The sequence below is a fragment of the Marmota flaviventris genome, chromosome 14, assembly GCF_047511675.1.
Source record: "Marmota flaviventris isolate mMarFla1 chromosome 14, mMarFla1.hap1, whole genome shotgun sequence".
In the NCBI taxonomy this organism is placed as follows: domain Eukaryota; kingdom Metazoa; phylum Chordata; class Mammalia; order Rodentia; family Sciuridae; genus Marmota; species Marmota flaviventris.
Genome location: NC_092511.1, coordinates 19,780,522 through 19,805,865, shown reverse-complemented (window position 1 = coordinate 19,805,865; position 25,344 = coordinate 19,780,522). Strand labels below are relative to the sequence as shown.

Below are 25,344 nucleotides of genomic sequence, written 5' to 3'. Positions count from 1 at the left end.
TGGTGTTCACCTGTAATCCCAGTCATACAGAAAGCCAAGAGGAGAACTGCCTTGACCAGCCTCAGCAACCTAGGGAGACCCTATCTCAGGATAAAAAATAAAAATGGCTGGGGCTGTAGATCAGTAGTAGAGTGCCCCTGGACTTAATCCACAATATTACAGAACAGAACAAAACAAAACAATGAACTTCCTTAAAAAGGTAAGACTTATAATGAGAGCCTGTTGGCTTTAATAACTTGAGAACAAATTTGATTAAATAAGCTACTTAACAAATTTTGGGTCTAGTTTTGGGGGGCTAGGTTATTGGGACAATTAACCATGAAAAAACACAGCTAAATATACTGAATAAAATATCAGGCAAAAAAAAAAAAATATATATATATGTAAATTCTGAAAAAGCTAACTCTTGGGCTGGGGATGTAGTTCATAGGTAGAGCACTTGCCTAGCAGGTGGGATGCCCTGGGTTTGTACCCCAGCACCATAAGATAAAGAAATAAAATGTAAATTAAATTAAAAGGTAAGTTTTGAACTTAAAAGGACAGACATTGTATCTTTAATTTAACAAACATTTGACACCTTATCAAAGAAATGAATGAAAGAATGATTTAAAAAGTCAACACTTGATGATGGATAAAATAGATAAATAAACATAATAATGTCATCTTTAGTAGAAATCAAAGTTTCCAGTTTAATTAAAAAAAAAATTAAAAGAGACAAATAAACCGGGGGGTGGTGGCACACACCTGTAATCCCAGCAGCTCAGAAGGCTGAGACAGGAGGATAGAGAATTCAAAAGTCAGCCTGGGTGGGGAGGGGTGGGTGGCTAGGGTTTTGGCTCAGTGGTAGAGTGCTCACCCAGCATGCACAAGGCACTGGGTTCAATCCTTGGCATCACATAAATGTAAAATAAAGATATTGTGTCCACCTAAAGCTAAAAAAAAAAAAAAAAAAGTCAGCCTCAGCAACAGTGAGGCGCTAAGCAACTCAGTGAGACCCTGTCTCTAAAGTTCAAACCAGCTTCAGCACTTAATGAGACCCAGTCTCACAATAAAAATAAAAAAGATAGGGGATATAGCTCAGTAGTAAAGCACCCAAGTTCAGTCCCCAGTACTGGCGGGTGGAGGGGGTGGGTGTTAAGAAAGTACTCCAAGTTGAATGAGACCGTATCAAAATAAGAACATGGGTATATACATTTGTCAAAACTCATTAAAGAACACACTTAAAATCTGTGCCTTTTATCATATGTAGTTATACTAAAAAACAAAAGGGTCATAAGAACCAACTTGAAGTAGCTCCCAGAGATTAAAAAAATGTGGGATTATTTCCAGTTTACAGAAAATTCAGGAGAGGAAAGTTAAATATCTTCATGAAGAACACCCAGAATGGGCCAGGTACAGCCGCGCACACCTATAATCCCAGCACAACTTAGGAGGCTAAGGCAGAAGGATTTCAAGTACAAGGCCAGGCCCAGCAATTTAGCAAGGCCCTAAGCAATTTAGCAAGTCCTTTTCTCAAAATAAAGCATGAAAAAAGGGCTGGGAATTTGGCTCGGTAACCCCTGGATTCAATCTCCAGTACAAAACAAACAAAACTGGACACCTAGAATGGGATATTCTATAGGACAGCTGGCCCAGATTTTTCAAAAAGTCAGTCATGGTGAGCAGGGGGAGAAAGAAAATGTTCTAGATTAAAAGAGACTAAAGAACAAGCCAGGCACACTGGTACATGCCTATAATCCCAGCTGCTAGATATTTCTTTATTTTTGATGTGCTGAGTTTGAGGTATCTATGAAAAGAGGTCAAATGTAGAGATTTGGGAGTAGTCTACATTTAAAAAATAAGGATTAAGCAAATGATATTTTTAATGGAAAAGGGGCATACAGAGAAATATAAACTATTAAGCACCCAGACTTGCAAAATACTTTTAAAAAATAGAAAAAGAATCTGTAATCTCAGTGACTTGGGAGGCTGAGGCAGGAGGATCCCAAGTTTAAGGTCAGTCTCAGAAACTTAGAGAAGTTCTAAGAAACTTAGTGACACTTTATCTCAAAATAAACACTATAAAGGGCTGGGGTTGTAGCTCACTAGTGGAGTGCCCCTGGGTTCAATCCCCAGTACCATACATATACATATACATATATACAGTTTTTTAAAAGTAGAGAAGCAGGTAGGCATGTTGGCACAGGCCTCTAGTCTTAAGTCACCCAGGAGGATGAGACAAGAGGATGGCTTGAGTCCAGGAGTTTGAGGTCAGCCTGGGCAACATGGCAAGAATCCATCTCAAAAAAAAAAAAAGGCAGGGGAGGGGCCAGGCATATAGAAGAACCAGGAAATGGTAAAAAAAATCATGAAGGCAGAAAGAAGTCAAAGGACCAGTTTCAAGTATAGTTTACAGTGTCAAATACAGAGATAGATGCCTCAAAAAAGAATGGTCCATTTCATCTAGCAATCACAGTCACTATTAAGAGAAGCTTCCAAAGTATAGTTACTTTAGAGAAATGAGACTGAAAATAATTATCATGAAAATATGGAGAATAAATGATAGCAAGGAAAGAGAAGCAACTGCTACTTGCACTCATTCTTGAATTTTGGCAGGAATAAAAGAAACGAATTATAATGGGCAGAAAGGTCAAGTGAAGGACTTCTAGAATGAACTATGGCTGCCTGAGGACACTAAGGCAAAGTGACATTGGAAAATGAATAAGATTAATACCTTACATGTTATTTTTCACTCTGGAAACAGCCATTTTATGACTCTCACAAATTATTAATCCATCTCAATCTCATTTAATCACATTTCCTCCCTCTTCCTGGCTCCGTTACTGGGAATTCAATACAGGAGGACTCTACCACTGAGCTAACTCCCCAGCTTTATTTGTATTTTGAGAAAATTTCTCACTAAATTGCCCTGGCTGGTCTTGAGCTTGTGATTCTCCTGCTTCAGCCTCATGAACTAATGGGATTACAGGTGTGCACCACCATGCCTGGCTCAGAATTTTATATTTTTACTTGGTTTACAAATGAATCTTCAGGTTTTTGCTAGACTTCTTTCAAATAGGATAATATCTACATAATCTGCTCAGCTACCTTTATATAGTAATTAAGTTCTTAAGATAATCATCAAATATATATATATTGTGTTTAGGTTGATTAATCTAGTAGTACTGAGGCTAGCCAGGTACTCATTAAAGAATATTATCATACCAAGACAATATATAATAAGCATGCAAAATAGACTGCTGATATTCATGAGCTGCTCAAATATGTGTAGCACATAATGCTTAAAATGGAAAGTAAATTAATCTTGTAGAAGCTAATCAATATTTATAACATAAAAATTAATATGTCCTATATATGGAAATTCTATGGAACATGCTATTTCAAGAGTAAATACTGGACAAAGTACCTTTACTAAAATATGAACGAAAATGAAACTGCATTTACTTACAAAAGTGCTGCTCTAGCCAAATCATGTGGCATCAGGTCTTTATATCTGGGGAAAGAAAACAAATAATTTAAACCAAAGCGTAGAGCATCAATAAATTCCTTTTCATTCTATTTAAAATACCTAGATATCATCTAACATATGCTGCTGAAAATGCACTTACCTTTATTATCCAAAGCAGTCCATCAATTAAAAAAAAAACAGTGACTTTATTATTTGTCATCCTTAAAAATCTGGCAATCCTTAGCTCCTATAGAACTTGAATAAAATCTAACAAAAATGATGACCTATACTTAATTGTTCAGCATGACAAATGTTAAATCATATTCTTTAAAATTAAAACCCGGGCGTGGTGGCACACGCCTATAATCCCAACAATTTGGGTGGCTAAGACAGGAGAATCACAATTCAAGGCCATCCTTAGCAATTTAGCAACACCCTGTTTCAAAATAAAAAAAATCCAAAGGGCTGGGGATGTGGCTCAGTGGAAGCATCCCTAAGTAAATTCCTAGTACCAAAAAAAAAAAAACAACAACAAAAAAAAAACCCAAACAAAAAATATGGTCAAGTATGTATATAATATTGTGTACAATATTTAAAATTAAACCCCACCTTTTGAGGACTTTAAAAATATTACAAAGTACATTATTTATTTTGTAATGACTAATATATAGGGAATGTATTAGGCTTTTTTGCTTTGAAGTAATTTGAGATTTACAAAAGAACTGAAAAGATAGAACAGTTTTTTATTCCCTCTACCTTGAGCTTCTTCTAATGTTAGTCTTACCTAACCACTATGCATTTATTAAAACTAAGAAATTAACATTAGGGCTGGGGATGTGGCTCAAGCGGTAGTGCGCTCGCCTGGCATGTGTGCGGCGCCGGGTTCGTTCCTCAGCACCACATACAAACAAAGATGTTGTGTCTGCCAAAAACTAAAAAATAAATATTAAAAAAAAATTTTCTCTCTCTCTTAAAAAAAAAGAAATTAACATTAGCACAATACTCAATAAGCTACCAACTTTATTGAGATCTCATTAGTTTTTCTACTGATGTTATTTTTCTGTTCTAGGATCCAATCCAGGACATCATGCTGCATTTAGTTGTCATGCCTCCTTAGTTTCTCCCAATCTGTCATTTCAGTATTCCCTTGTTTCATGAAGAATATCACAGAGGTAAAGTGCTCTTCTTACTTCTTCATTATCAGGGTACAACATAAGATGTCTTATTACTGGTGATGCCAACTCCATCATTTGGTTGCCTGCCAGTTTTCTCCACTATAAAGTTACTCTTTTTCCTTTTCTATAAAACTCAGTCTGTAAGAAGTTAGTCAGGAAGTCCAGCCCACTCTAAAGGGAAGAGAATCAAGCTCCACATCCTAGTGGGAGTAACAATTTGTGGACACATGTTAAAATAATGACAATAAGTAACAAATATTTGGGGACAGGGTAGAGATACTATGAAAATATTCTATTTCTTGTTAACATTTCATCTACTAATTGTAGCATTCTTGTAGATCCAGGTTGCAGCAACCACTAGTGTGGCATTCTAATGGTGACCTATTTCTTCTCCTCATTCCTTCTATATTCATTAATTGAAACTCTTCCGTAAGAAAGATTTCTTCCTTCTGGTTTATTTATTCTTTCAATCATTTACTTATATGAGACTGAACTTATGAATATTTATTTTATTCCTCGGGTCATGGTTCATTACTACTGTAATTTATGTTGTTGATCATAGTTTCTAGCTTTGGTGACTGGGAGCTGTTGAAGGTTGATTCTGCATTTTTTTTGGCACAACACATTCTCTCTCTACACATACACATATATACACACACATTAGAAATACATGTATATATACATATGTTAGCACATATACACACAAAAATATATATACATGTACACAAATACATATATATACACATGTGTATATATATGTATTTGTGTACATGTATGTATATTTGTATATACCTACATATAGATATAGATATAGATATCTATGTGCTGTGTGTGTGTGTGTATATATATCTCTGTGTGTATATATATATCTCTCTATAGATTTTTTTTTTAAGCACTTGACTTTCTGGCTCGACAAGATGTTCCTGGCTCATCTTGAATTTTTTCTGGCCTGGCTGTAGCCATTCTTCAAAGGAGCCCCTGATTTCTTTTATTGAAGCGACCTATTCACAAACTAAGCTCTGGGTGTGAACTCTATTTACTTATTGGTTTACTTAAATGTCAAAAGTGAATTCCCTTTAAATAAAAAAATGAAGTTCTTTAAGTTTCTGAAAATTAAAAACTTAAATATCCAAAGACATTTTTATTTTCACTCTAAATCACAGCAGAATCATCAGAAGTTTCCAAATTTTTCACAGGTAAAATCAGTTTCCTCACCTTAGCATAGAATGAGAGGGGGGAAAAGGCTATGTATCAATTTGAAAATGCCTAAATCACAAATTACTTATTATTTACTCTTATGATCCCACTCTCCTTTCTACCAGAATGACTGACAGACTGCAGAATTCTGCTGTTGGAGTCTGTTTCCAGGAGTATGTCCCAAAAGCTCCTATCTCAATGAAGCACTTTCTAGGAAAAACACTCTAGTTGAAAGCAAAGTTTCTTCAAATTAAATGGAAAAAAAACTTTGTGCTTAGAAAATTATCTACTATTATAGAAGACTTATTTGTTACTTTAATTTTAGCAGCAATAATGACAAAACTGTCACATAAATTTTTCCTTAGAAAATTCCAAATCCAGTTGGGCATGGTGATACAAGCCTGTAATCCCAGTGGCTTGGAGGCTGAGGCAGGAGGATTTCAAGCTCAAAGCCAACCTCAGCAAAAGCGAAGTGCTAAGCAACTCAATGAGACCCTGCCTCTAAATAAAATACAAAATAGGGCTGAGATGGGACTCAGTGGTCGAGTGCCCCTGAGTTCCTGAGTTCAATCCCGGATACCAAAAAAAAAGAAAGAAAATTCCAAATCCTTGTATTTTTCCTCTATGTTACTCTATGAATTTTGGTCACTTTTATTCTTTACATGAATATTGTCTTAAAATACTTTTTATTCTTTCTTTCCTATTAAGTATTATTTCTTAAATTAAATTATTCAAAAGGTTTTCCTCCTTTCTGTATCACTAAGTGACTCATAAATTTTCTCTTCTTTAATCGGGATCTGCAAATAAACTGAAACACAGCAATAAATAATATCAAAAGGAAGAAACAATATCTGATATGCTGAATACCTCAAACCAAATTTCATACAAATACTAGTCACCCAAGAGAATGTCAAATACATAAGTAAATAGTTGAGTATGTTTCTATTTTTAACAGTTGGTAAAACAGAATCAAACACTACATAGTATACAAACAGCTCTTATAAAAAAAGTGGTCTTCCCCACCAAGACCTTTTTTTCTCTTGACGGAACTTTTCTTTTTCTACCCTGTTGCTGCTGAGCACAGGGAATATTAATATTCCATCTCCTCCCTCTCTTGCTGCTAAAGCCTTCCTTCTTACTCTTACCATTATTGTATCAGTAAAGGAAAGAGATTATAATGAGAAATAAGGTTAAATGGGTTACCACATTAACAAAATAGGATGAAAGAAGAAATTTCACCACCGTATAATTATAGCAGTACTCCTGAGAAAATACTTTCCAGGTCCTAGTTTAAAAATGACTGTTGTTGATTGGTTGTAACTATGTTTATACACACACACACACACACACACACACACACACTTTTCAAATGATGGCATATTATATACAGTGCTCTGTTAACTACTTTTTTAAAAAATTATTTTTTAGTTGTCAATGGATCTTTGCCTGCCTGCCTGTCTGTCTCTCTGTCTGTCTATCTATCTATCTATCTATCTATCGTGCTGAGGATTGAACCCAGGGCCTCTATCTATCTAGTTATTTTTATATATGTGGTGATGAGGATTGAAGCTCTATCACTAAGCTATAACCCAGCCCTGTAAACTACTTTTTATAGTTAACATATCTTTAAGATCTCAGATCTTCCATATCAGTATATAAAGATAGGTCTTATTATTTTTACTAAATAACCTAATATTTCTTAAAAGTTTTAAAGTTAGTGACTGCTTACTCAAAATATGAATACTAAAACAATTTACACAGAATAGAATTGTTTGCACCTAATTACTAAAACCCATTATCAACTTTTAGACAAACTGAACCTCAGTAGAGACGCAAAAGACCAAGGAAAACAGCTGTTAGGTTCTGAGGAATTTTCAGGCTGGTCTAGGACCATTCTGGTCCCACACACTTGGGGTTGTGCTATGCCCCTGGTTTGAACCAGACCTGTCAACTGCAAGTCTAATAATCTCCAGGAAGCCAAAGCAGTATATTATGGGCCCTTTGGAGTATCCACAGGCCCACATCCTCAGCACTCAAACTTCTGAGGAGGTATAAAAAATATACTCGGGGTTAGGGTTGTGGCTCAGTGGTAGAACTCTTGCCTAGAATGTGTGAGGTACTGGGTTCGATCCTCAATACCACATAAAAATAAATAACTAAATAAAATAAACTTATTGTGTCTATTTATATATATATATATATATATATATATATATATATATACACACACACACACACACACACACACACATATATATATATATATATAATTTTTTTGTTTTTTGTTTTAAGTAATATACTGTCTCCAGAAAAGAAAAGGATAGCTCTTGGAAGCAAGGTGTCTGGATCTACATTGGGCTTTCAAAGCATGGCTTATTCAATCTGATAGGTCTGTTTTATGAGAAAGGATAAAAAAACATTCTGCCATATTATTTCACCACTAGCTTAACTTATTCTATATTTATTCCTGGAGTTGCTATCTATACATTAGTCCATTAACAATTTTATTACCTACTAGGTTACATTTACTAAGACCACTTTAGTCAGTAGCATAAAAGAAGGAAGAAATAACATGATAATTTCATACTTACGAAGTGCCTGACAGCAAAAAAGGAATGCGAACACCATCTACCACCACGATATTCCTCATATTGGGTTTGGCTAAGGTCTTCTTTGATTTGGGCTGGGCAGCTTTAAGATAAGGATCAGAGAATTATTAATAAAAATATATGAAATCAGATAACTTTCTACATTTTAAAATTTATTTTATTATCATTTTTTTAATGTGGTGCTGAGGATTGAACCCAGTGCCTCACACATGCTAGGCAAGTACTCTACCACTAAGCCACAACCCGAGCCCAACTTTCTACATTATTGAAGACAGTCATTTCTAAGAAGAATTATATCATTCAATGTTAAATTACATTGTTATTTACTAAACCACTTATACAAATATATATATATATATATATATATATATATATATATATATATATACATACACACACACACATATACACGCACACACACACATACGTACATATATGTATATGTGTATATATATACATATATATTGCGGGGGTGGGTACTGGGAATTAAACCCAAAAGTCCTTTCACCACGAGCTACATCCCTAGCCCTTTTATTTTTGATTTTGAGACAAGGTCTCACTAAGTTGCTGAGGCTTATCTTGAATCCTCCTGCCTCAGCTGGTCTTGCAAAGAGGAGGCTGGGAACACAGTTCACATGCATGACTCTAAATAATACTAAAGGTAAACAAAGATTAGCCACAATGATGAAGGTATTTATGTAATTAACAAAATTTTCATTTTATTGTGTTTGACAACCTATTACATTAAAAATAATCAATTTTTTAATATTTATTTTTTATGTTTTTTAGGTGGACACAATATCTTTAATTGACATTTATGTGGTGCTGAGGATCGAACCCAGTGCCTAGGCGAGCACTCTACCTGCTGAGCCACAAGCCCGGCCCCCAAAATAACCAATTTTATACATAAACTTGACATCAGAAGTCACAATTGTTTGATACTGTTCACTCTTCACATAGTTTGATATTCTTGACTTTCTATGTAGAAATAAGGCCACTTGTGATGTGCATTACTACTCTGCAAAAACCTATAATACTTCAACTCTGTTTGACTCAATTTGGCTAACTCTATTTAACTCAAAAAAGTAACATTCCTGCTGGGTACAGTGACATGCCTGTAATCTCAGCAACTGAGGAGGCTGAGGTAGGAGGATCACAAGTTTGAGGCAAGCCGTTTGAGACAGGGTCTCACTAAGAGGCTGGGAACATAGCTCAATGGTAACATGCTTGCCTAGCATATGTGAGGCCCTGGGTTTGATCACCAGCACCACAAAAATTAGTTAATTAAAGAATAAAATGTAAACATATGCACATCATTTTGTAAAAAGTAAATAATACTAAACTTGAAGAGTAAAAACTAAAATTCCCTCATTAATAAAATTTCCTTTCCAGAGGTAAATACTGTTAATTTGGTGTATGAACTTTCAAATCCTTTTGAATACATCCACATGCATAACTTGTGTTACATATATTTTTCTGACTTAACAACAGAATTTGAAGACCTTTCCACATCTTCATGTTATTGTTAATGTTAAAATTCACCTGTTTATCACTCCATTAACAGTGAGGGAAAAGAAATCCTACATTATTACCACACTCATTGATGTCACAGGAAATACTTATGATAAGTATCTATGGTTGACTTGAAAGAAACAGTAGTGAGAGCTAAGAGTAATGACAAAAAGGGTCTGAAGATTATCCTGGTAGCTCTATGGAGATGCAGTGGTAAAGGAGATAAAGGCAACAAGGAGGAAAGCAAGGAAATTGGCAGACCCAAGCATGTGATGCTGATGGCATGGTAAAGGCAGGATCAATGTGAACATAAAGGAAGGGACCAATACAAGAGATTTTATAAAGGAAGACTAGAGGACAACCAAATGTAGAAGAAAAGAAAACTGAAAACAAGATTATAAAGGAAGCTTATGGAGACTAAGCAACCCTATACAAAATAAGAACTGGTTTTGGAAGAAAGATGACTTCATTTTAAAATCTGATGTGACGGAGAAACAATCAGGTAGGTATGTCCATTTGGCCTGTAGATCAAGATGAAAAACTAAACTCTGGAGTGCCACACAGAAAGTTAAAAGATATATGAAGCTTAGAAAGCATCACAGAGTCAAGACATACTTGCCATTTCACAGTCCCCTCTACAGGGAGCTGTCTTGTTTATAGTCCCTGCCAAAGGTGCTGCCATAAGTGGTTATGTCTCTAAGTCCACAGCAAAAGCCAATCAGATTCAATGTGGGTAGATCAGACCTACCAACAATCAATCTACAGAGTGGCTGACCAGTGTGTTAGCCCATTTTGAGTTGCTCTGACAGAATACCTAAGCTCAGTACTTAGTAAAGAAGATTATTTGGTGTCTGTACAGTTAAAATTACATGGTGCTAGTGTCCTGGTAAAGGGTCCCTCTGGATGCATCACCATAAGGCAAAGAAGCAGGAAAGGAAATGGTCATGTGCCAAAGCGGCTAAGCACATGGTGTGGCCTCACATTACAACAACCCACTCTTGAGGGAACCAACCAGGGTCCTAAAAGAACTGTATTAATTTTTTCTAAGTCTGATACCCTCAATGACCTCATTACCTTCTTCTGGGTGCCACCTCTTAAAGGTTCCACCACCTTTCAACATCAACACAATGGAACCAAGCTTCCAACACATGAGCCTTTGGGGGATGTACTCAAACCACATCCAAACCACAGCCACTACCTATGTCATCTCCTACAAGTGATAAACTGCACTGGCCAGGTTCTCTGTCTCAGAAATCTAAGTGAAGAAGCATGGGAAGAAATGCCCATTAGTGGAAGCCAAAAAGATGCCAAGATAAAGAACCAGGGTAATGGTAAACTGAAGTCATCTGTTAGTCAGTGTTATGGGACAGCAAAAACAATGAGTAATCAAAGACAACAGAATAGTGAAGGCACACAAAAAGAAGCAGAAAGGACAGGAGAGGGGCATACCAGATGGTACATGAGAAAAGCAGCTGTTCCCACAGCTGTTTTCTTTGTTCCTAACATTTTCCCAGTAAAGTATATAAGAACCCTTTCATCCTTAACTTGGGGGTCCACTGCCCACAAGAAAAAGATACTCGGCTACGTGCTTTCTCTACACTGGAAGAGCAGAGTTGAGAGACAGCAAGTAACCTTGGGAGGCAGTTTGAGAATCAAAGACAACGGTTGTTGAAGGCCACAGCCGAGTCGGGATGACGCATGGCATTTTTGCCAGAAGTAGTGGTTGAGAGGTGACGCCAGCGAGCCTTTAAGATAGTGACTTTTGAGTTCTCGCGGAGTTCCCGTTGAGTTCTGGTTGAGCTCTCGCAGGGATTCCTGAAGAGTTCGCATTGGCTGGGGAAGTGCCGGACGAGGGATTTTCTGGTTGGTGTGTGGTGTGTCCGGAGAGAAGGCCTCATGCGAGGCGTACGCAGGAGTGCGGAGAATAAAGGAGTTCCTGTTTTGAACCTACAAGGCTGTGTGGCAGCTTGTTATTTTGTGCCCAGCCAGACTGCGGCACACGGTGGTGGGGAGTGAGGTGCATGCTCCAGAGAGCCAGACAGATGGTGTGTAAGAGCAGGGAAGGCAAGGAGAATGAGACAGGTTGATGTTTCAATCCTCAAGGCAAATGAGGACTGAAAACAGGCCACTAAATTTGCAGATTACTTATGACTGACCTTAGAAAGAATAATGTGATGAAAAGACAGATGATATATGATCACTGTGCTTTTCAAGAACTGAACACGTACTCTTTTTATACATTTTCGGATAAAATTTGAATTCTTCATTCCTCTAATGAATTTCATACTTTACTTGGTTCCTCCTTAATAATCTGAAAGTATTTTCCACGACTCTTCAAAATATAAAAAGTCGAGCAAGTTCCCAGTCCCTTACAGTTTTGCTTACTTCAACCTCCTTACCTTTTTTTGTGTGTGTGTGTGTGTGTGTGTGTGTATGTGACGTTGTTGGGGTATATAATCTTTTTTTTTTTTTTTTTTTTGCCCCAACCTCCTTACCTCTATTCAGGGACCTTTCCATCTATATGGTCCCATTTCATCCAATTTTTTCAGGTCTCTCAGGTTACTTCACATTCTACCTCCTAGTAAAACTTTCCTGATAACTGTGATTACCTGTAGTCACTGCCTCTGAACTTCTATGGATACCACTAGGGCAAAAATTGCCTATGAAACAATTCAGCTTATTAAAAAGTAAATTAAACTAATTCTATAAACCATATTTTAAAAACATTTGTTATTCATTATGTATTGAACATAATAAATATGTCTCCCAGAGGATTCTCATTTGTTTTTCATGTGCACACTGGCTCTTAGGCACATCAAAATTTTCTCAAGGGCAATAAATCAGCTCCTTTATATGTATTCCACTGTGCTAAGGGCATACAGTAGAAATGAATCATAAGAATCTGAATTAAGAGTTCTGACAACAATTTCTTATTTGAAAATGAGGAAGGACTCGATGACTTCAAATTCTAGGATTCAATGACTGTCTGATTCATATCTTATATTCTTCACGTACAATTAAAATCAAAGAAGATAAAGATGCATCAAGAATTATATAGCTGCTGTATTTCCATATGTATATATTTAGAGAGAGATGTAAACATAGGTATATATAACCAGCAATGAGCCATTCTGGTCAGGAGCTATGTATGTGGTGAGCCAACCATAGGCTGTATGTGAGTGAACTATGAGCACTGGGCACACAAAGTGGACTGGACGTTGCCTCCCATTTGGGCTGTATGTGTCCTTTTCACTTGTTCTGTCTATGATCCCCACACAGCACATGGGAAGGGCATAGCCTTCCAAGATGTCAACCTGCTGACAGCAAGACATCACAAAGCTAGACTCAACCCCCTGAAACCTGACCCCTTGCCTCATTTGAACAGCTTTTCCCCAATAAAAGGGTTCAGAACATGCTCCTCGCTCTCTTTCTTGCCTGCCTTGCCTCCTTTGTGGGGGCTGAGTCAGAGAAGCCGTCACAGAAGCCAAAGAAAAAGGTATTTCTCTTTGTGTGATTATTTCGTACCAGCCCAGTTCACCTGGAGTGACCTGACTGGTTTAGTAGTGTGTCATGATAGCAAGTAGTCAAAATTTCCTGGAACACATAGTTCACCAGAAAACATCATCAATGAATCCTATACTCCTTTCTTCTAATTCCTTCATCCTAACAGCCCAGTCAAGCAGGGACATTCACATGAGTGGGAAGAGGAAATATTAGTAACAAAGTTACTGCAACCTAAAACCTGCTCAGCACTAGCACACGCCACTCCCTGCCCTCAAATCATCTGGTCACATTTCTTTGTTTTATTAGGTGCCTTATTGCACCATTATCATCATCAGTGTTAATACAAACCACTTATAGGACACCATGTTAGATACTGAGGACACAGAAAAGCTCGTCTCACAAGAGTTTCACAATGTAGTTGGGCAGACAAAATATAACAAAATAGTTACAGAGCAACATGAAGAACAGTCTCAATGCCACATAAATGCCTTCTTTGTAGACATTCAGAATGACCTTCTCCCACTCAGCAAGATTAGGTCTATTTGTGTGAATGTGCACAGCAAAGGCCTAGTGCACATTTGAATTAGGGGAAAGGTGAAATGAGACAGAAAGAAATTATTCTTTGTGGAGCTAACAAAAATCTACACTCTAGTTAGAATTTAGAAGTCATAGAAAATCTACTTGTTACATGACAACATGAAACTTCTCTAATTGTGATTAGGCACAGATCTCTGAGAATATAACAATACCATCTTGAACTTGAGTTTATAGAGTTTTTAAAGGGCTTTGAGATATCTTCATAGCTATATAACGTTGTCAAAACTAAAATTATTTCTTGTTTAGAGGAAGAAACTAAAGCACAGGGAAGCAAGGTGACCAATTCAAGGCCACACTGCCCAGAAGGTATAGCTAGAACACAGTACAAGTCTTCTGAATCTTGGAAGGTACTTTTTCTATTCTTATGTAAGTAGAAAGACCAACATATAACCAAAATGAGAGGTATAGGTCAATACAAAAAAAAATAGGCAAGGAGAAAAATGCTAAGAATTTGTCAGGGTATTTTTGGCAGTGACCAGTGAAGATATATACGTAAAGCAAATTCTGCAGAAGCGTATATTCAACCATGAAGAAGCCTAATTCACTGGTTTTACTGAGGGTCTAAATGACCATATCAAATCAATAAATTTCCTTACTTTTATTTCATGTTAGCTAAACAATTTTCTTTTATTAACTAGTTCCCCTCTATATCAATAATACCTTATATATGGGGTAAGAAGATATTCAATAGAGAAGCCTATCACTAACTGCAAATTTTAAAAGTCAACTTTTAGCTCCATAATGGTCTCAAGGCTACTTGTAAACTAATCATCTCCAGGACTGATAGTCACAGGGTAAAAAAACAGACCAACAAGTTTATGGAAATTTCATGAATCCAGTGAGCTTCAAAACACAAAAAGCTATCTCCTATCTTCAAGCCCTATAAGTTTTGTTTGCAGTGGTGAATTGAACCCAGGGTATTACACATACTAAGCAAATGCTCTACCACTGAGCCACATCCCCAGCCTAACCCATAATGTTTTGAATTTGAAGGTAATAGTGATGTTCATGTTGCTTACAAAAAGAGAACTAGCAAATTAGTTTCGGTTTTTACTTAAAATTCACAAATATAGAATCTAACACTTAAATAAGAAATGTTTGTTTTTTAAATTACTGTACCTGAGGCAGCTAATAGCTGGGAGGAACAGCTCAGAGGTCTTACAGCTGAAAGACAAAATAAATTATTTACAAAAAGCAATACCTTTCAATGTCTGTGTAAAGTGCTCATAAATCCAAATCTAATCTTAAAATTGAAAAATTATACTTACAAAATCTGAGGGCCCATTTTGATGTATTGGGAAGGTTTTTTAAAGTGGAAGTCAAGATGGAAGTCATTTTGAAACCTAAAAAAGAAAAGAACAAAGTATATCCTAGGTTATTTGAGCAATTTGTGGTCTATAATCTCTGATAACCATAGTTAATATAAAACTAGTCTATCTTTTTTCTAATAATGACATTATAATAGCTGTATTGTTATAGTTTTCACACTATTACAAGCACTAACCATAGAATTCTCACAATGACCTAAGAATCAGGCATGATTATTATAGCTTTTTGTGAGACGAGGGAACAGAGACATAGAGGGATTCAGTGACTTGCCCAAAGACCCACAGCTAGTAAGTAGAATAGCTTGGATTTGAACCCAGGCAGTCTAGCTCCAGGTTTGTGCTTTTTCTCTTTCAGGCCAAAGAAACAGACTGCTGGACAGGACCATGAAAACAATAGTGTTAATCCCCTGCCTTTGAAGGCTGTGTTGTGATTATATAGAAGGCTTTATGGAATATCTGTATTTTAGGGGTTTACACACTAAAGTTTTCAGAGATGGGGAAGCATCACATTAGGAGCTTACTCTCAATTGCTATTAGAAAAAAATTTTGAAGTTATGTACTTGCTACTTTTTTCTTCAAAAGTTGGTACTATTCCAAAATAATTATAAAGCTAAAAAACACACAAAAAGCCTATATAGTAAAAATATTTAAAATATATCAGGTCCCAAAATGTTAAATTTCCCATTTGTTCCTAGAAAACAAATGGGGAAAAAAAAAAAAAAAAAACAGCAAATGGATACAGGATATGAACACACTGTTAAGAGAAAAGGAAATATAAATGGCTCTTCAATATATGAAAACATCTTCAGTTCTACTTATAAGAGAAATTAAAATTAAAATCACACAGATTTAATTATCTATAAAATCAGTGAAGAATCAAAAAGTCTTGACATATACTGTGTGGATAAGAGTATGAATAAACACACACTCATATGCCGCCACCAAGGTGTTAACTGTGCAATTCCTAGGCAGGACAATTTGGTAATTACTTGCCAACGCTAAAAAAGTTTTAATGTTTTATTTACTCCCAAAATTTTTAAAAAATATATTTATTTTTTTAGTTGTAATTGGACACAATACCTTTATTTTATTTTATTTATTTATTTATTTTTATGTGGTGCTGAGGATCGAATCGAGGGCCTCACAGACGCTAGGCGAGTGCTCTACCGCTGAGCCACAACCCCAGCCCCACATCTGACTTTTAATTCGGCAATTCCACTACCATGAATTTACCTTATTGGACATTATATTCATGACTTATGTTGCCACCATAATAGCAAGATTAGAATAACCAACAAAAAGGGCACTAGATAAGTAAATCATGCTACAACCCTATATTATGCACCTGTAAGAGATAAATTATTATGTACCAACACAGAACCATTTCTTTTTTTGGTACCAGGAATTGAATCCAGGGGCGCCTAACCACTGAACCACATCCCTGCCTCTTTTTATATTTTATTTAGAGACAGGATATCAGTAAGTAGCTTAGGGCCTCGCTGAGTTGCTGAAGCTGGTTTTGAACTTGTGATCCTTCTGCCTCAGCCTCCCCGGATGCTGGGATTACACGGATGCTGGGATTACAGGTGCGCACCCAGCGCACAGAACCATTTCTAAGCTATATTATTAAGTGAAGAAAACAGGATACAAAATAGTGTGTATCACATGTTATCAATCATGTTAAAAAAGAAAAAAATAGTATGTAATTTCCTTCTATCAATATAAAACATCCTTGGAAGTACAAAGAAAATATTAAAAATAATTTTTAGCAGGAAGGAAGGGGAACTTAAGTGGAAGGAACACTTGTCATTGGATATTTTTTATAATTTCTTAATTTTGAAACATGTTTTAATTTTTAAAAAAATGAGAAGAACTCATGGGATTTGTCAATGAAGGTTATGGTAGCCAACCTCCAAGCTGAACTCCAATAAACTTTCCCTTTTAGTACTCATACCCTTGTATGGTTGGTTGCCTCCCATGCTACACTGCAGTTGGTTTGTTTAAACAAAAGAATATGTCAGAAGTGATGGTATGTCTCTCCTGATATTAGGCTATAGGAAATACTGCAGCTTCAGTCTTAAGTCTTTCTCTCAGATCATTCTGGGGGAAGTCAGATGGCACATCACAAGCAGCCTTATGAGGAGGCTTACATATTGGAAAAACTGATACCTCCTGCCAACAGCCACATGAGTAAGCTTGGAAGTCAGTACTCTAGCGCAGGCAAGCTTTCAGATGACTACAGCTCTAGCCAACATGCTGATAGCATCTCATAAGAAACCTGTTAGGGAGCTGGGGATGTGGCTCAAGCGGTAGCACGCTTGCCTGGCATGCGTGCGGCCCGGATTCGATCCTCAGCACCACATACAAACAAAGATGTTGTGTCCACCAAAAACTAAAAAAAGAATAAATATTTTAAAAAATTCTCTCTCTCTCTCTCTCAAAAGAAAAAAGTTAAAAAAAAAGAAACTCGTTAGTCAGAACAACCCAGCTAAGTCACTCCATATTCTTGACTTGAAGAAATTGTATGAGAACAAATATTGTTTTAAACTGTTAAACGTGGTAGTACTTTGATACTTAACAACAGATAATATAAAAACCTTAAGGTTTAAAAGGCATATGCCTTACGGCTTTCAAAAAGAAAAAAAAAAAAATCACATGTTCCAAACATATGGACTGGAAAAAGATGGAGGAGTCCAAGCTCTAGCTAGGCTCACCAGCCTAGAGAATATTCCACGGATTCTGGCCATGGAAACTCAAAAGAGGCCATGAGATGACTACCTTCATTTCTAGAAGCTACTTACAATACCATAGAGCCTGGGATAAATTCCCTTAAGTAGGCCCATTTTGAAATAAAATCCATGAAAATAATCCAAGAAGTATTAAAAACAAAAGGGGGAACCTTGCTTTAAGAGATGTCAAAACTTTTTATAAAGCACTAGTAATGAAAATAGAACAAGTTCTAGCACAGGAATGAATGAAACTATCAACAGAACAGGATGTAGCAAGTTTAGAAGCATACCCATGTATAAGAGAATTTAGTATCCAAATACAGCATTTCAACTAAATAGAAGAAAAATGAATTATCCAAAAAAATTGTAGGGAAAATGGCTAACCATTTGGGAAAAAATTGCATTCATAGCTCACATCATAAGTACAAAAGGGGCTGGGGTTGTGGCTCAGCGGTAGAGTGTTCGGCTAGCATGTGTAAGGCCCTGGGTTCGATCCTCAGCACCACATTAAAATAAATAAATAATAAAGGGATTGTGTCCAACTACAACTAATAAAATAAATATTAAAAAAAATTAGTACAGGGCTGGAGATATAGCTCAGTTGGTAAAGTGCTTGCCTCGCATGCACAAGGCCCTGGGTTCAATCCCCAGCACCACACACACACACACACACACACACACACAAATAAATAAATAATAAGTACAAAAGAATGCAAGATGGATTAAAGATTTAAATATATTTTTGCAACTATAAAAGTGCCGGGAAAAAACACCAGTAGATAATCTTAGATAGGAAAGGGATTCCAATCTCTTGCACAAAACCCAGAAGCCATAATGGAAAACAATAATTAATAGATCTGATTATATAAACATTTAAAATACATACATAGCAAAAGATACTAAACTCAAGTTAAAAGGCAAACAATAGATTCAGAGAAAATATTTGTAATATGTACAACAGAAAGGATTAATTCATAATTCACAAAGAACTTGTTTCAAATTATAGGAAAACAAAATCTATAATGGAATATGTAGTTTTTAACTCCAGTATGCCTTTTACCCCATTACATAGTTGCTATATTTGCTTTACGTGGGATTGAATTCAGTCCAACTTCAGGATTTAACCCATCAGTACAATCTCATTCTCTATACCCCGACCAATGGTTCAGGTAACTAAGGTCTAAAACTGTGCATGATATTGCCTTGGCCACTGGTATTGATAGCGGACGGTTTAATCAGGCTAACATTAAGTCTTCCCCCTGGAATTCTAGAACATAAATCTTTCCTTTTGATGTTTCAAATAGCTACAGTACTATGAAAACACGAACAATACTAGCCTAGGAAAGAGCTAACTCCACAAAGAATAGAGCTAAGAATTTGAAGGAAAAAAACTTGGAACCCTGGTCGGATCCTATCTGAAACCTTCCTCTATTGTGTTTTTAGTTCTGTAAGCCAATAAAAACCCCTTTAATCAAGTTGACTTAAATTTTCTGAAAGATCCCTTCCTAATGCACAGATCAAAAGCAAAAAGGAGCAAATGAGCAACTCAGAAGAAATTAAAATATCAAGGGCTGGGAGTTGTATTCGCCTGGCGTGTGTTGTGAGGTCCTGGTTTTGATTCTCAGGACCCCCAAAAAAGAAAGGTAAAGCAAATAAAATAAAAACAGTTCCCTCTCACTAACAATAAAATCTTTAAAAAAAAATTAAAGCAAGGTATCATTTCAGATTTATCAGATTGGCAAGTATTAAATATATGGTTAATACAAAATTCTGGTAAGAATAGTTCTAACCACTTTCTTATTTTATTTGACAGAAGTATAAACTGCTAAGACCTTTTTGGAAGGCAATTTTATAGCTATTTGTCAAAATTAAAATTGTAAATTTCCAAGTTCAAAAACAACTCTTATTCGTCTCTAACCTCTGGAAATATTCAAAATGCATGTGTTCCACACATAGGTCTCAAGCTTATAGGAATACTCAAGATGTTCACTGTAGCACTGCTTACATTTGTGAAAAACTGGAACTAATCTAATGCACATCAATAGGAAATATTTAAATTATCATAAGCTTAACTTGAGATACTGTAAGGTGGTTGGAAAGAAAAATGAAACATACATATACATTATGTATATGTTGGAAAGATGTCCATAACATATATTAAATGAAAAAGAAAGCTTCATGGGGCTGGGGATATAGCTCAGTTGGTAGACTACTTGCCTTGCATGCACAAGGCCTTGGGTTCAATCCCCAGCAACACACACACATAAAAAAAAGAAAGCTGCAGAACAAATGTAGAGTAAGACTCCATTTTGTGCTAGAAAAAAAAAAAAAATCCATAAACCTGAATCTCTATATGGAAGGAATAAAGAGGTATTATTTTTTTCTTTTCTTTTTTTTTTTTTTTGCTGCTCAGGAGTGTGGAAATCCGGGGCCTCCCCTACCACTGAGCTACACCCTTAGCTCCAGTTTTTACATTTTTAAAGAGCTGTAAACAAAACAAAAAATATATAGCAGAGACCAAAGTGGACTCACAAAACCCAAACTACTTATTGTTTAGCCCTTCCAAAAAAAGGTTTGCAACCCCTGATCTAAATAGGCCCTGCATGCAATAAGGTTCATAACAGAGTACTATGTGGGCACAAGGCAGGCTCAGAACTGGAAATTATCTTTTGGCATAAAGAATACTTTTTGTGCCAGGGTCCTGTAAGCCCAGCGGCTCGGTAGGCTGAGACAGGAGGATCACGAGTTCAGAGAAGCGCTAAGCAACTCTGTGAGACCCTGTTTCTTTCTTTCTTTCTTTTTTTTAAACTTTATTTCAGTTGTAAATGGACACAATACCTTTATTTTATTTATTTATGTGGTGCCTCACACAGGCGAGGCAAGTGCTCTATCGCTGAGCTACAGGGCTCCCCCACCCTGTTTCTAAATACAATACAAAAAGAGAAAAAGGGGCTGGGAATGTGGGTCAGTGGCCGAGTGCCCCTGAGTTCAATCCCTGGTATCCGCCCTCCCCACACCGCCCGCAAAAAAAAAAGAATCCTTTTTGCAATTTATGAGAAGTGGTTACCAGTTTCTGCTTAAAATGCACCCAGTGATGGAGGACTCCGAGCTTTAAAACAGAAAAGGCTCTCCTTTCTTTCCATACATCTCATTTAAGTCTCAACTTGCCTGCCATTTGTTTCCTTTCTTGTATAAGAGTCAATCTGGTGAGTAGTGAAGTTCAACTTTTTATGTCTAAATCCTGGCTTTGCCAAAGACCAGAAAGTTTGCATAATCTAAGCCTCCTTTTTATGTCTAAATCCTGGCTTTGCCAAAGACCAGAAAGTTTGCATAATTTCATTTTCAACTAGAAAATGAAAATAATTTTGGGATTATGAGGATTAAATAAAATGGTGCCTGGAGCAAGATAGATCCTCAGTATTATGTTAAAAAAAAAAAAAAAAGGTCATTTTATTCTAGGACCGGAGCCCATCTTTCAACACAAAACAGCTATCGTGCAATGCAGAGTTCTTAATTAAATGTAGACTTAGGCTCTAGTCCTGTTTCTACCACCTGTGGCCATGGACGAACCCACTCTGATTGGTCCGGGTTTGTTTCTTCACCAGTAAAGTTCGGGATGGGGGTGGGGGGCAGAAGGGGGATGAGTGACCAGATGATCGCCAGGTCCCTTCAAGATTAGAAAGTGCCCCTGAGCACTGGGTCACCAAGCAGGACGGCCAGTCCCCCCCTTAAGAGCAGACATCAGGGTAAACCCATGGCGCCGTTCTGAATCTCAACAGCCTCTAACTTGGCTACAAGTAAAGAAGTGAAACAACAACAAACACTCAAACGCAGCCCAGCGTTTTAGGCACACACTCATGCAGTTAGTTAACCTGCGGTGATAAATTAAGACCGGTGACAGTGCCGCTCCGAGCTACTGCTATAACGCGATTCCCAGTCACTGCCTATGCGCTGCGCACTGTCGGCCCGGTCGGAAGACCTCTCTCCGGCTTGTTCATTTTCTACTCTTCCAGGGAGGAGAAGGGGCGCAGCGAGTGTTCTCTGTTCCCGCAAGCAAAGAAGTGGGATCTGCTTGGGGGCGACAGGAAAAATAAAAAGCCAAACAGGCCGAATATCCGGTGCAGTGCACAGTCTCACCTCAGTCCGCTTCCGTGCGGGATCTCACTCCCGCCGAGGTTCAGTCCCGAGTGCCAAGACCTAGAGGGACCGAGGCGTAGACCCGTCTTAGAAAGGACCCCTCACCCCCGCCAGCAAGAGTTGCCGACCTTGCGGACTGCCCGCCAGCCGCCTGACTAAAAAACCCGGCGCTCCGCCCCCTCTTCCTAGGACCTTCGTCCTTGGGCAGAGAAAGCATCCCTTTTGGCCCTGTGAGCCGGGAGGGAAGGGCAGTGTTAAGGGGCTGGTAGCAACTCAGCGCCCGGGTTTTAGTCAGGCAGTACGTCGGGCGCCTGGCCAGTTAGACTGTAGGAAAAAGTGGTCTGCTCTTGCCGCTGGAGATAGAAGCGCTTTCTACTTTCGTCCTCTCCTGTTCAAGATGGTGGCCTCCCGAGCAATTGGCAGCCTCAACCGCTTCAACGCCTTCAGGATCCTCCGCTCCCGAGGTGAGACCTGGCTGAGGGCACCTGGGAATCTCGGATAGAACTCCTGCAGGAACTGGAGCGGCTAAGAGCTGCGCCTGTCCCTCGCTGCCGCCTGTCCACTCCCGCCGAGTGACCCCTTCTGCCTGGGCATACTGTCCTGGAACCCCTTTTCCTGTGTCCTTGAGAAGGGACTGTCACTAACTCTCACAGCTCCCAAGTCCTGCAGCGATTTCAGGCTCCGTAACTCCCAGCATTTCTGAGCCCTTTCCACCCACTCTGGCTCTTTCCGCAGGTCTCCCGAGTAGCACTACTGGGCTCACGCCCTTCTTGTTTTTATTTATTGTTGGCCTGGGCCTGACACAGATCTGGAGGATCAGGACCCAGTCTGTCTCATCGTTGAGGCCTCACAGCACCTTGGCTTGCAACAAGAGGTGTCTTACAAGCTTCTCGGATGAAACTGGCCAGCCTTGGAGATCCCTGCCATTCCCTGCTCCTTCCTAAGAACCATTTTTGTACTTAAATGGGTAGCTGAACTCTTGAAGTTTCAATAATTCCTGTGTGAACACGCAGTATGTGGAAACGCGAGGTTTTGCACCTTGACACATTTTAAGCATATGCAAATAACTTGAGTCCTAATAAATAAAACTTTACATAATTTTAAGAACTATATCTAATTTCGTTTCTGCTGTATTAAGTATATTATCTTTTTTCCTCCTGAAAATCAGCAGTAAATCTTTCAAAGAGGGTAGCTCTAGAAAACCTGTCATTTTTCTTCTGTTCCAAATCTGTGAGGTCCAACATGACTTCACTGCATGTTTCACTTAATACCACTTACTTAATTATGAACTTTTGCTTTAATTTGTAATATGAATTCTCTCCTTCCTGCTGAACCAGTGGGTAGTGTTTTTGTTTTTTAAGACAGGTAGCTGGAGTCTCCCTTAACTGCAAGGGATTAATTAAATGATTGAATCTTTTTCTTCTTTATTTTTTCAGCCTATTTTTAATCTCCATAGGATACTTATCATACCAATCATACCAATCATAATATCACTACATTACAAAAAAATGAAATGCTGTAAAGACTAGAGAAAGAGATTAAGAAAAAGGAATCATCTATTGTCTTACTACTCACATTCCTCCCGTTAGCATTTGATTGCATTTTCACTTCATATTTTTCCTTATTTTCCACATATGTCATTTAACACTTTTGAAAAATCATATTTTTGAATTTGCTCCTGCAAAATTTGTAAGGCATTTCTTATAGATTGGCACTAATGTAGTAGTCAGGCCACATGGTTTCCGATCACTAGTTGTGTTACTTTGGACAAATAACCTTAATCAAAGTGAGCTTTATTTTCTTATCTGTCAAATGAATGATTGAGACTGTAAACTTTCTTTAGCATTGAGAAGTAGAGTGACAGAACAATTAAAAGCATTAAACATGTGGTCTGACTTCTGGGTTTGAAACTGTCACTTTACCTTGGGGTGACCTTGTACAATTAATTTCTATATCTTTTCTCATTTTTAAAATGGGAGAATAGTTCTACTTTGTGAGGTTATGAAGGTATAAAGCAGTTTATCTTGAAGTAAATGCTCAGTAAATGTTCACTATTAATAACTGTTTTCAACCCTGGAGAACTATAATTCTGTACATCCAAGAATCCTCAATTTATTGCATTTAACATGTGTGATAAAAAACAGCTTAATCTTTCTATATTTTCTCTATAGAAATTTATGTGCATATATTTTGCATTGTTTCCACCAATAAGAAAATATGTTTCGTGATAGTTACTGCTTTTTTCTTTTTTGTTTTTAATATTTATTTTTAGTTGTAGTTGAACACAATACCTTTATTTCACTTATTTATTTTGATGTGGTGCTGAGGATCGAACCCAAGGTCTCGCACATGTGAGGCAAGTGCTCTACCCCTGAGCCACAATCCCAGCCCAGTTACTGCTTTTTTCGATAGCAATTTATAAATTTTGGAAAAATATCTACAAAGTGAATTTAAAATTACCTATACACCTGAATTACCATTTTTAGACAACAGATGATTGTTCCTTTACCTTGAATGTGTGTGCCAATGCATTGTACAGACTTTTTTAAAAAATACATATTTTTTTAGTTGTAGGTGGACATAATACCTTTATTTTATTTTTATGTGGCACTGAGGATCAAACCCAGTGCCTCACTTGTGCCAGGCGAGTGCTCTATTACTGAGTCACAGCCCCTGCATTACAGAGACTTTTTATGAGACTATAACATTTGCTGGGAAATGATTGAACTCTCTTGGAACTGACTTGTAATTCTTGAAGTTTTAGTGCACTCGTGCTCTACAAGTGCTAGAATTCTGACTATAACTATGAAATGAAAATCACATCTTGACCATGTTTCTAATTCCTACTCCTTCTCAATCTAAATTCCTAATTATGTCAGTAATAAGTTTCAGAGGTTCTCAATTAGAGAGAAATGTGATGTAGTGTTTTTTAATTCGAGACTCACTTTCTTAATCCCATTTCTTCTCTCAAGGTTGAATTTTGAGGAAAGCTGTTGTTAAAAGGAGAATAACATTTTCAAATTCGAAATTTGTGTCAGTACAATTCAGCTGTCTCCACTGATTGTAGCTCACGTGATCTTTATATATTCACTTGAGTTACATATAAAG

General features: G+C 37.3%; 2 protein-coding genes across 2 annotated transcripts in view; one reads left to right on the top strand and one right to left on the bottom strand.

Moving 5' to 3' along the window:
* Positions 1-22,365, bottom strand: part of Hadhb (hydroxyacyl-CoA dehydrogenase trifunctional multienzyme complex subunit beta) — a 39,602-nt gene extending 17,237 nt beyond the window's left edge. Inside the window, exons 1-5 of the mRNA XM_027933343.2 lie at positions 22,237-22,365; positions 15,311-15,385; positions 15,162-15,206; positions 8,412-8,511; positions 3,449-3,493 (exon numbers count right to left, since the gene is read on the bottom strand). Of these exons, the coding sequence (XP_027789144.1) occupies positions 3,449-3,493; positions 8,412-8,511; positions 15,162-15,206; positions 15,311-15,377 (257 nt within the window). The 5' untranslated portion in view covers positions 15,378-15,385; positions 22,237-22,365. The remainder of the gene's footprint in view (positions 1-3,448; positions 3,494-8,411; positions 8,512-15,161; positions 15,207-15,310; positions 15,386-22,236) is intronic.
* Positions 22,366-22,452: 87 nt separating this feature from the next.
* Positions 22,453-25,344, top strand: part of Hadha (hydroxyacyl-CoA dehydrogenase trifunctional multienzyme complex subunit alpha) — a 41,811-nt gene continuing 38,919 nt past the window's right edge. Inside the window, exon 1 of the mRNA XM_027933342.2 lies at positions 22,453-22,700. Coding sequence (XP_027789143.1) covers positions 22,634-22,700 — 67 coding nt within the window. The 5' untranslated portion in view covers positions 22,453-22,633. The remainder of the gene's footprint in view (positions 22,701-25,344) is intronic.